The 13,451-nt window shown below is 34.1% G+C and overlaps 1 protein-coding gene across 1 annotated transcript; it reads right to left on the reverse strand.

Annotated features, from left to right (window-relative positions):
- Nucleotides 1-1,424: 1,424 nt before the first annotated feature.
- Nucleotides 1,425-12,272, reverse strand: LOC111077388 (double-stranded RNA-specific editase Adar). Its single transcript, XM_041595830.1, is given in 12 exon segments — nucleotides 1,425-2,061; nucleotides 2,138-2,178; nucleotides 2,181-2,616; nucleotides 2,696-2,795; nucleotides 3,982-4,147; nucleotides 5,213-5,363; nucleotides 5,445-5,725; nucleotides 5,795-5,977; nucleotides 7,124-7,427; nucleotides 8,099-8,247; nucleotides 8,331-8,418; nucleotides 12,055-12,272. Coding segments are annotated over 12 exon segments (2,034 nt in total). The 5' UTR covers nucleotides 12,091-12,272; the 3' UTR covers nucleotides 1,425-1,962.
- Nucleotides 12,273-13,451: the final 1,179 nt, after the last annotated feature.

The following is a 13,451-nucleotide window of genomic DNA, read 5'->3' on the forward strand; positions in this document are numbered from 1 at the left end:
AACACAAATTATTAATATATATATTCGCATATACACATTTCCTTTAATTACTCATTACTCATACTAATTCATACTATTCGTACATGCAAGAGAGTTGTTTTTAAAAAATTGTTTTGTGGAGAATAAATTGAAGAGGAAAGCCGAGTGGGGATTTTACTGTGTTGCGTTACTGTGGTATTCAGTGTATATGTTGTATGTGTCCTGCTCTAACCATCATGTGATACTCTTCTGTTTTGTGTATAGTGTAGTTGTATTTGTTAAGCAATAATTTGTTGTTCAAGCCTACTGGAGGATAGGATATCTATGTATTTTGGGCACGGCCATTTACCATTTAAGATTATTTCAAGCTATTTGTAGTTTAAAAATACGTGTGTAAATTACGTTATTGAATGTCAATTGCGCCTATTGAAATTCCTGAAGTACATTTTCACAATGCACTCTCATACTATATGTATGTCTCTCTATATACGGTATGGCTATATATGGTATGGTTATGCACATGCACATGCACATAGCAATGTCATCAGACTGCAAATTTTCAAACTGTGTGTTTACGAATTTGTTCAGCAATAAGTATCTCAGTAATATGTAGTTTCAGGGCCCATAAACGAAACCCTCTGAGAAATATCATCAGCAACTACTGATTGGAAGATTGGAAGTAGAAATATATAGCTTACAAATTGTAATTATTGAATTTCTAGAGACGCATTAGTGTGAGTCTACAATTACTGGAAGTTTTTTATTTGGAAGCAGTGATGCTCAAAAAAAAACAACAAAAAATCACAAGTTGTGGTAAGCAGTTGCATTGCATTTGCATCCCTTACATTGGGTAAATAAAGTGTCCCCATGGTTGAAAACAATGAGATTAATAGCTTTATGCTTACTATACAATAATACAGAAAGAAGTGTCTTTTAAATATATTTTTTTGTAAAACTGTTAACCAATCATCTATTCCATTACTTTCTTAATTCATATTCATAAGATAAGTATTTCAAACTATTTTTTTTTAACTATAAAAAAATCTACACAAACTTTGAATAAACTTTAAATAAACTTGGGATAAATTGTTTGTTCGTCGTTGAAATTCTATTATTGTTTTTGTTTGTTTAACCCAAAATGTATTATGTTTTCCATTTGCAAAAATTGATGAAAGTTTAGTTAGTGGATGATCGATCTGAAGTAAGATACGTGGAAATGAGGCTTCTGTTTCTCCCTAAAGGCTACTGAAGGTTTTATTATTAATTAATTTCATTAATTGTATTCGTTTATGTCGTTGTAACATTACTTTACAACATACATTACCCATTTATACTTAATCATAAACAGATTCATTTCTAGATCCATGTATAGTTTATTGTTATTTTCGCGTTGTTTCTTTGTTTGTTTGTAACAATATGTTTTTTCTCCATATTTCCATTTAAAATATGAATAAAAAAAAAAATTGATATATATTAAAATAATAATTTAACTGCTTCAAATTTCATATTTTAACAGTGTGTTGTTTGTATAGCCGAGAAGCTTTTATGTGAGTGGGGGAGGGAGGGTTGCATAGAATGCAACGAGAGAGAGAGGTTCAAATTGTTGGTGAGAAAAAGTGTATGTGGGTGTGTGTTGATTATAAAAGGAATTGATTTAAAAAAAACGCCATAATACTCCTTTACTCAGTTCCAGCATAAAGACTACATTCTATTCTATAAATATTCTAGAGCCGTCGTTAGGGTCCGTTATCATATTTCGAGCATTAGCATTCTCGTGCTTGCCGTTACTTATTTTGGGACACATTGTTGGCAGGTCTCTTCATTTTCATTTGCTATCTCATCAAGATGAAATTTGTTTCGCTGTTTTTGCACAAAACTTGTATCCTTATTACAATTTGTCTTTAAAGCTATTTGATCTAATTCTATTAATTGCTTGCCGTTGCTTTTGTCTTTTTTTAACATATATAGTATCGCTGAATGCAGTCATTCGGTAAAAACGAACTCATCTTGTTCTATGGGTTTCTTTAGCCAGCTGCCAAGATCCTCCCGCTTGAAGGCGCTAAACAATTCTAGTTTAGCCGTCTGCAAAAAAAAAAAAAAAGATGATGTTTATATATTTATACAAAAAAAATTCATATCCTATCCAATCGATGCGTACCTGATAATCCTTGACGTTGGCTTTTGTCTGGCCGTAGTCGTGGTTACACTGCGGTTCAAAATACCTGGTAAGTTTTTCATTAAAAATCCATATTTATCAAAAAACGCCTGCTTGGTGATTCGCGATACTTGACCACCAATTGTTCGGCCAGTCAGCGAATTGACCACCTCCAATTCACCATCTCCGATGGTCCAATTGATACCAAAATTTGGTGCCTTGGCCTGATTGCGCGGCTCAGCCGACGTGACCAATGCCAGTCGTGGCTTATTTAAATGGTATGGCGGCGGCAAGCCCTGGATAGACTTTTCTATTCGTCCACACACCGCACGATACATATGCTCGGGATGCAGCAGACTCCCCAATACAATGGAATGCAGGTACACTGGTTCAATTATGGAAGACAATAAGGAACCTTGTATACCCACAATGTTCCAACGTGCAATTTTATCCGAGCATGACATTGTAAGCAATCGTTGACCCTGTATATTATATGGCAATGGATGTTATGTTATTTTGAAATACACTCAACACAATATATATGTAGATAGTTGTGCTCACCTGTAGTACACCATCCCAGGTTTGTATGCCATCGCTACTTTTAACGGGTATTGTACCTTCGCCAGACTCGATTTTCGTACGCAATTGACCACGAGCTTTTCTGTTTTTTGGTTTGGTTTGGTTTTGTTTAGATTCAAGGATGATATCAAGGACGTTACGTTGCAATGATTTAAGCCACATAAACACAGGTGAACAAATGGCAGCATAGTAAAATGTAAAAATTGACACGAAAAATATAAATAAAATACAATTTTTTTTTTTTGTTTAAGCGTATTTCAAAACATGGCAACATTATACTGCGAACAAAATATGGTCTGAGGTTATTGAGTTATTTGTTATTATTTGTTTTTTGGGTTTATCGTACAATGTGGCTGGGCATGATGGACATTTCTGTTTACAGATCTCCAAACAAAAATAATAAAGGATGGCATAGGTTTATTAAAGTATCCGCTGTAGCTAGAGTAGTTAAGTTACAACTGACATTAAAATTATGAAAAAAAAAAAAAACGAAATAACAACAAAGAAAGTCTGAATACTAATGCCACCACAGACAGACAGCATAAAAAGCCGACAGGAAAATATATATTTTATAGTGTTCAGTATCTTAGCTGATAAATGTTAAATATGTATTATATTTTTCATTTGATTTTGGATGATCTCGGACCAATGTTTGTACACAGTAGAATAGTACAAAGGAAATACCCTAAATAGTACCTACATATTAAAAAATTGGGTCTATACAATCATGCTTCTGTTCAGATTGGCAATATATTCCATACACATGTATTGTATATAGTTGTATAAAGTTTGTATATGTATATAGAGTCGAACTTTTCTGACGGAAACCAACCTACAACAAAGATTCAACTTATAAAGACACTAAGCTAAATATTTGTATACATATTTACTTATTATTTACTGCATTCCTTGTACAGATTACACTGAGACTTGAACTTCAATTTGGTTTGGTTTTGCTTTTGGGTTGGGTTTATCTTAGAAAAGCTCGACTGTATATATGCATACAAATGTAGAGTTATCGTTCCGTTTTAACTGTATTTTTTTCAGTCAATTTTAGCCAACAAATAATGATTAAGTTATTCATAACATACATACATTAATTATTTTGGTTCTACTTTCTCTTTCAATTTGTTTTTAGTATACTTTTAACATGTCAATTTTTTGTTTTTTTTTTTTTTTTTTGCTATTATGCATTATTGTGCATAATCCATAATGCATAAGATATGATAACAGTAGCAAGAGTATTTAGAAAGATCTTTTGTACCAACCTATTTGGATGTTTATCAACACCTGTGTCGTTTTCGTGAGGACTAAATATCCGTGCATCCCCACAAGGTGCTGTATTTATATACAAATGGAAATGTACCCCGGATTTTAGTTTATAAGGGTATTGCCCATCAGTATTCCTCACGAAAATCGACTGATATGCTGTGGCTAAAATTAAGAGAAAATTGAATAAGAGTTGAATAATTAAATATAAATAAAAGTAAAAACGATTTTAGATTTGTAAAAGTTCCTAAGGGAATATCATCATTTCCCCTATTTTCAGCAAATACAAAAATGGATAGCATATTGTTATTACTATTGTAATAGATATACACTGAAGTATCGGAATAATCATGTTATTTTGTACCAATACACAAGTGTATATGCATGAAATTATATTCTATATGGAAATAATGTCACACAAATATATATATATTTTTTAATACTTCTAAAATCCTTAAGTACCTCCTAAAACTAATCAAAAAAAAATATCACAAGATCCATGGACAAAATAGACGTATCTTAATACCCTATACACACATATATTTATGTATATATTCTTTGAATAACTTTCCTATTAGAAAATCCCCCAAGTGGTTTTTGAACAGGGGGAGGGGAGGATCCTGCTGCTGCGTTTGTTTTATCCGAATATCCGAATGTGTATCACCAAAACGGGGGTACTGAAGCATAAAACAAAATGATATCGCAGAAACTGAACAATAACAAAATCAGAAATGGATTTTTTGTTTTTGATTTTTTTTTTTTCAATTTGCTTAACAATTTGTATGCAAATGCGAATAGAAATTGTTAGGTGCCAGCCATAAATATTTGAGCGTGAAGTACTTTGTTGAAACAAAAGAAAGTTCCAAATTTGTTTGAGGGGTAAATATATACACATACGTAAGTTATTCATGGGATAACTTATTCTATGTCAAATCGAAGTATTTTTGTTGTACAAATTTCGTCCCTTTCTAAAACATGTCCACTCGCAAAGCCGGCTAAGAGTCGTGAAGGGGCTACAGAATGAATGTAGGACTCAGCTATGCATCCGCTATTTGAAATTGAGCCAGCAAACTTCATTGACTGGTTTGGCTATACATTTTGAGTGATACATATGCATAACGTACATACTTAAAAAAACATTTTCAAGCTTAAGTTCTATTGTTAGGTAGGTACTCATTAGTGAGTGAGCGAAATTCCCTGATACTGATATATACAATTAAATAATTATACCCTGATTGCACTGAAGATCCAGCTGTGCGTACAAGAACTTTAGTAGACAACGCCTAGATACTATTTCAGCATGAGAATCGTTTAGAACGGCACCATTGACGCTCATATGCTCGCCGCTGACACATTTTGTGCCTGTTGAAACGGATATTACCTGATTTGGAATAGAATAGAATTATTGTTTAATATGTTTGATCATGTAAATAATGTTGTATCAAATTAGCTTTCGACTTACTTTGGCTTCAAAAAAATTCATGTTCTCAGTCATAACAATGCCCGCCAATACCTTTCGACGAGAGTATGCCTCCTGGCCCTTAATAACCTCCATAAACTTTTCCAATACCAGTCTGCCAATCGCATCTGCATGTATCTGCGGCAACTCCATGGACGAGGACTTATCATCAATTGGAAGCGGCACATTCTTTTGTGGCACCACCATCGGGCTGTAAGAGATGTTGCACAATGAGGCGAGCGCTGCCTTGGCCGCGGCATTCTTGGCCAACTTTTTCGATGGACCTACAAAAGAAATCCATGCATTAGAGAGTTTTTTTTCATAGAGATGTGTAAATGTAATTTTCAACATACCGGTGCCATCGAATTTCTTTTCGTTAATGGTTACGGTCATTTTGAAGCGACAGTTGTTTTGGGCACTGTCAATATTAATGCATTCAAAATTAACGTCATTGAACAGTTCATAGAGCAGCATGACGGGACCCTTATCCGGCACCTTCTTTTGCCCATCGACGGTAATGGCGCTCTTACTGACATCTGTGCAATATGAAATGGCAGTTAGTAGAAATATTTGATTGTTTTGTCCCAGTATAGAAAATAAACCCTAACTTAGCCATCTATGCTTATTACACACGCGTTTACACAGTGGTGTCTCCAACCATACACAAAAAAACAAAAAACATATGCGGGGAAAAAAAACTAATACACATTAAATTGAACAAAAGGAAATAATGAAATTAAATGCACTCATCATCTGACAAATATGTAACAGAAGTGTTGTTCTTATATGCCGGTACTCAGGGCAATAACAGCCAGGAATAATCCCTTAAAAAAATGTGTATATTCTTGATCAGAGACTCCACCAGAGCAACCGAATTTTGTGTGCAGACTGTGTGTGGATCCACAATTTTGGGAATGCAAAAAAATGCATGATCTCATGTCTACTTGAAATTGCAGAAATACGTTTAAATCGGATCATTAATATAGCACGACAAAATGCAGAAAAAAAAACGTTCCCCTGCTACTCGACGCGCTCTTTCTCTTCCAGTGGCGCCGTGGCGTTGGTTCGTACAGCAAGAATATTGAAAGAATCTATATATATATATATATATATTATTACATAAATCATAAAATTACATACATATATACTGATTGAGTACCGGTTATTGTAGTGTCCCGTTTGGATTCGTTTCATATATGCACATAGGGTAAGTGTTAGGATTTTATAACATATACATATGTATGTACATATGTATGTATTTTCTCATAATAATATTAATACATATAAATGAGTACAAAAGTGTAGATGGAGTGCACAGAAAAACAAAATGGGTACAGCAAGAATTCCTACATAGAGTATAGAGTACATTGAAGCGGACCAGTTTTTCATAGTTTTATGTATTAGTCGCTTCAGCAACTGCTCTAATCTGTATTTTTTTTTAATGGATAACATACAAACAACTAAACAAAAAATAGCAAATGTCAAATGTCAAATATTTGTGCATACATAAAATGTATACATACTTTTGAATTTATCTGGATCTGTGTGTGTACAGACAGGTCCAGCCACAATAACAAAATAATAACAAACCAATATGAAATAAAGAAAAAAAATGAAGGAAAAAAGAAACGAAAAAGGTTACAAGAAGAACGAAAAAAAAACTGAATTTTACTAATACTTGCTCTGACTCATGCAAAACGTTTGAAGACGCAACGTGGATTGTTCAAGCGAGGTAAGGTTGGGTTTCTTTTCGGTCAACATCAATATCATCTTCTGTATGTATTCGACCAATTTATCATTGGCAACATTTTCAATACCATTTTCAAGATGCTCATCGCTGGTAAAGTCCAAATTGCCGGATGGCTTCAATGGCGATAATACGGCACCGTCCTTAAACTGAATAAAGCTTCGAAGTGCTGTGGCTGCTGCTTCGATACGCGCTACTTTTTTACTGCGTCCCTGGCCCATATATTTCTGACCATCGACCTGTTAATATATATATATAAAAAACAAACGAATATAGACAGACAAAAAATATTTATTGGGTATACATAATATGTAGATTTGTATTATGGTTGCTCTATTTTATTTGCGATTCGCCTAAGTAAAAACAACATTATTTACGGGTGCATACCATACGTTTACGACCATTACAAATATCATTTGCATTTGCCGACGACCGTCTTAACGTTTATTTATCATGCACTTTTTTTATGGCTCTCTGGCTGTGACCTTTTACTCCCCCAATGTCTGTATAGATTTCTTATTGAACCACAAATCGCGTGAAATGATACACACACACAGGAAATTGTACCGCCCATTCCAGCGTATGTGGAAGTCGATCGAGTATGGGATAAATGTTTTTTTTTTTTCGTTATTTTGTGGAATACAAATGTAATACTTATACTTTGGCATAGCAATAAATGGGTATGTTTTTTGTTGTATTGGTCGAGTAAACAACAAGTAAATACAACAATCGATTGTAAATTATATTGTCATTGTACACTCGCAGAAAAAGCACTGAGAATCGAAGTTACCATACGGAAAACCAATGGCTCTTTGAACATCTGACTTTCGAGCACTATTATTAGTTTGACTGTACACACATATGTATGTGTATATCTGTAAACGTTTATCTATATCTATGTATATCTTACCTCGACGGATATCGTAAATAAAGGTGCGTGCACCGGACCAGTCTGTGACTCCAATTTGTAAATCAGTCCATTTCTTAACTCATTTAGCATTGCCACTGTATTCTTCGGCTGTGGTATCCGCTCCTTGCATGTTTTCTTCTTTGGTGGTACTGTATGACAAAACGATAAAGGATTTAGCATACATTTTTTAATATTATTATATTATATGTATATTATTATATTATGGACCTACCAGCATATTTTGGCATTTCATACCGCCGTTTTTGCGGCGCCTTTCGGTTATAGCCATTCATGGTGTTTTCGGAAGAGTTAGCCACCGGCTGTGGACAAGTCAGTCAGAAACATCAGAATTGAAATACAAAATGACATTAAATATTTTACTAAATAGTTGCAATTGTTTTTTTCATCGAATTTGGTTAGAATTTAAGTTAAGTACAACAATTAAACATTCAAATATCCTTTAAAGACAGACAAATCGTATTGTATGTGTGCTTTTCTGCGATTCCATAAATCGAACAATTATTTAATGGAAAATAACCTTGTCCCATTTACTGGAAGTATTCAAATAAAAATTGCCATTGCAATGTTTACTTGTATTTTGTCAGACCGTCACAAAACGCACACAAAGTTTTAAGGTTATTTTGGTTAAAGGATTAATGGAATGTAACAAACATACACACACACATCAACTTATGGTTTAGTCAAATGATTACGCACAACAACATCAATATTATATATTAATAGACAGTTAGAACAGAGTTAGGACGACATGTAAATACATATGTTATGTTATATGTTATATAGGAGCGCCACAAAAATGTTTTGTAAATTTATAGCCATTTCTAAATCTGGCTGAATCTGAATCTGAAGAATTTACTCAAGTAATTTACATTTTGATTCCTCCAACACCCCCGTCCCCTGTAAGTGATTGATTTTTTTTTTTTTTAATTTGATAGTTGATGGATGGATGGACGTAACGACCCTATTAACCCCATTGCTGGCATGTAGATGTCCATCAAAGGGTGACCAGACCCGACCCGACCCGACTCGACCCCTTTTAGGACTCCACGTTTCCTTTGCTTTCAATCACAAAACTTTGACTTACACCGTAGGGATAAAGTGGCAGCATTGTACGCCGCTTAAAGAGCACACGCGAGTACTTTTTGCCTGTAAAACAGGACGATGCCGATGAAGAATAAAACTGCTGTCGCTGATACAATATCGATGAAGATCTGGCCAAACGCACGGCATGATGACACGACTTATAGCACGCGGCACGCTCTGGCTTATAATACGCTGGATACATTATAGTTTTCTCCTAGGTAACGACGAAACTTCTAACAAAATGCGAAGCGACACGAGAGAGACTAGACACAAGCAGGGCACGAAAAACTAAGCGACTGACGATTTCCGAGTTGCCCAGCTAAGCACTGACATTTAACTGACAACGACAAAAGCAAACCGCAGCTAATTTTATAGAAGCAAAAGAAATTATTAAAAAAAAAAAAAAAATTACAAACATGTACATACATTTGTACATACATATGTATATACATATGTTCACAAGTAGACACATGGTTTGTACGAATAAAGATAATTTGCGCGGCTGGCTAGCTTTTCATTTTCCGAGAAGATAGATATTTGCATACCCTATAGAGCAGCGGGGTAATAGCAGCTACTGCTATATGAAAGTCCTTTTATTTTTTTCATTCTTACATTTCGGAACGAAGTACCTGACAACAAAATACACCGTAGTTTATAATATTACAGATAATATTCATATAACCTGTACATTACGTACATTAAGAACCCAAGCTAGATAATTCCTGACATCAAATTAAATTAAAATTAAATTAAATTAATGCATATAACATTTTTGAAGGTACTTTAAAAAGCGTATGCCATGTTCGTTGGAATGAAAATTAACCTTGCTTTTACGCTATTTCTCTCTCTTTCTGATATAAGTACAACCGTACCGTACCGCCTGTCGGCAAAATCTGATCTTTTGGTGTTGATAAAAACTTTGCAGAGTGCACCGCAACACACACGTTTCGATTCGAATTTCTTTTTAATGAAGTCCCAAACGTCAGGAACAGAACGGGGGGAGGCCCTAAGAGGCCCAGGCCCAGCCCCAGCCCCAGTCCCAGGCAGCAGGCATCAGGCAGCAGCAAAATTTGGATGCCGTTGGAGCGGTTATTGCAGCAGCAGCTGCGCGCAAGAACTCAGAAATGCATGAGTTGCATTTGCGTATCAAAATTTGCAGTAATCAACGGGCAAAGTGCTGGCAAATAAATAAATGTGTACGTACATATATTAACACCATCCATTAGTACTGGAAATACACTTTCAAATCTGCCCAAATGCTATATGTACTATTTATTTTGGTTGGGAGTTTAGAGAAATTGTGCGGCCTACTTCTGGTGATGTTTATTATAGGGGGATATCAAGTAACTAAATATATAAATATATGGACGATAAAACATACCAATTTTTGAGGGCTTTTAAAAAAGGGAGAGTCCTAGTAGTCCCGACTTTTCCAAATATTTTTTATTTCTACATGATTTAAGCATGCAGCAGAAAAAGGTAAGGGAACAGCAAGGTCAGAAGTCATGCACAGTCCAGGTAAGAGGTAAAAAGGGAAACAAATTTAAGAGGATACAAAAATAATAACATTTAAGATGCACATAGGTGCAACAGCAACGTTAGAATGCAAGAATCTGTGCAAACTATGCTAGTTCTCTTGATAAATTGAAGAACAATTGAACAAAAAATAAAAAGAAACAAAAGGCATAAGCTATAAGCCATAAGCCTTGAGGGTCCCACTAAAAAAAATACCATTTCAAATTCAAATTGCAGCAGCAGCAGCATATTTATATAACAATGAATGCTACAAGCTGCACCTGTGCGTCGCGTCGTGTGTCTAAATTGTCGGATGGGACGTGTGAGTGCAAAAGTGCAGCCGCAGAATGATAAAAATCTAATAATTAGAATCAAATAAGTTGAAACATTTATTGTAAACTAAAGTTTCCCAAAGCATAACAAGAAAGTGAAGACGAATCGACCTTATAAATCAGTTTAACATTTGATGACCTTTTTCCGACCAACTGAATTTGATTATCTACTAAATTAGAATGATTTTAATAGGTAATAATAAACATTTAAAGGACCAACTGTTTTGGCTGATATCACCGGTCTTATAGAATCGAAAAATGCTTATTTGATGTGTTTAAAAACTTTGCTATCGTGGGTGTAACAGTCTGAGTTGGAATGCCGCCCGCCCATACATTGTAAGTTGCATTGCTTCTGTTTGCGCTATTGCTTTTTTACTATAAATAATTAAATGTGCATTTAAACAAATGACTACATCATATTTTACTGTGAGAAAAAAAAAACCCCCTAAGAATTAAGAATTTCATCTCTTTCGTCGTGTGGGAAAGCACCAAAATAAAATTTTATATTGGTGTAGGGTATTAAGAAAGTCGAAAAAGAATACAATTGACAAGGCGAAGCATATAGCAAAGGTGAACACAGTCGACGGCAACGATAAATACAAGGACTATCATCATTTTTTCTGCTGAAGCCAATTCAAACACGGATTATTATCATTAGTTCCCAATAATAACATAATTATAATTCCTATAATTAAAGACAGGTATATTCCAAAATGATCTATTTACTAAATGATGTGTACAAAAATTACTAAATGTAATTTACCTTCTACACATTCACATAGTACTACTACACATTAACCATAAACCATAGACATACGCACATATGTACATAGCTCAAAGTTCACTTCACTCATTCAAATAATAAAATACAACATTTAACTATAGTTATAGATCATGCATTAACAAATACATGCACATACACGCAACAATAATAACAAATTCTGATAGATAAATAAATCATAAATAGTAAATGAATTTTGTTTTGTTTTGTTTTTGTCTACTTACATGCTGGAGAGAATTGTTATTTGCGCTGTTTAACATGACTTTTGGGTATTCGAATTTCACGGTACTTGAAATGTAAGTATCTTTGGTGTAAGTTGTTGTGCTCTTGTTTTTTTTGTTTTCTTTTTTTTGTTTTATGGTGATTATATACCCCGCCCGATACTCGACAGAGAGAGTACACAGGGGTAGTATATATTTTAATTTAAAAATATGACGATGTATGTACCAATGGTCAGGTCAGGTCATTAACACAATAATGTAGAAACACCAAATCAATATTCAATAAACTGCAAAAAAAAAAACGTTGAAAGAATCTCTAATATGTATTGAATACTTATGGAACACCTACTCAAACAAATACTCTTTCCCTCTCTCCACCACTTTAATTTGATAAAGCTGTAATTAGCCATTAACAGATTTGAGCAACATTAGTGAAACATTATATTACATTATCTTATGGTCCAAAATTGATTATAATATCAACTTACATATAATATAATAGTTAATGATCTACACAACCAGAACTCCCAAGTAATCCAACAATATATGTTGTATTTACATATTTATGTATGGTATTCTGTTGTTTGATCTATAATTTCTCTTATTTGTTAGTTTTTTAATGAGGAAACACAATAAACTACTCTTTACTGTTTGATTTCGGTTATAATAATACAAATAACAAAACTTTTTGAGTTATCCAAATGTTTTGAATTATTATTAACATTAATCAATGTAAATTGTAACGTATACACACGTATGTACATATGTATATATATGTATGTATATATGCCGTATATATTTCTATTGTATATTTTGTTGTTTCATTTAAGCATCGATTTTCAAACAACACCCCATTCCCATTGAGAGAATTGGAACCGCAATGCGGACGACCCGTGTCGAGCCGCTCGACGACGACCGCTCTCGCTCGGCAAAAAGCGCATTCTATTGTATTTTGGTTTTTTTTCTTTCTTTTTTGTTGTACTCTTTGCGTATTAGATAATTCTACCTTTCAATCAGACATGTACACATATGTTCATTTGTATGTATGTATTTGTTTGCACAATCTGGTGGAAAAACCGACTCGAAAAATTCAATTGACATATATGTATGTATGTATATTTTCTGGCCAAACATTATGCCCTAAATAGCTAATGGAATCATTTGACACATAACTATGTATGTAGGTACAATATGTACATATGTATGTATGTACTTGGTACGAAAAGATGAAGACAAACTTTTTGCAAAATGCAGAAACAGCAGCAGCCGCAAAGAAAATATTTACATAGGCGGCAGAAAACGGAACCTTCTTTTCCACCCTCCTCACCATCGTTTGGCCGTTTTGGACGTAATGTGGCCATTGGATTACGTCGCATGCGTTTTCCGTCATGCAGAAATAT

This window comes from Drosophila obscura, unplaced genomic scaffold (genome assembly GCF_018151105.1).
Source record: "Drosophila obscura isolate BZ-5 IFL unplaced genomic scaffold, ASM1815110v1 contig_84, whole genome shotgun sequence".
In the NCBI taxonomy this organism is placed as follows: Eukaryota; Metazoa; Arthropoda; class Insecta; order Diptera; family Drosophilidae; genus Drosophila; species Drosophila obscura.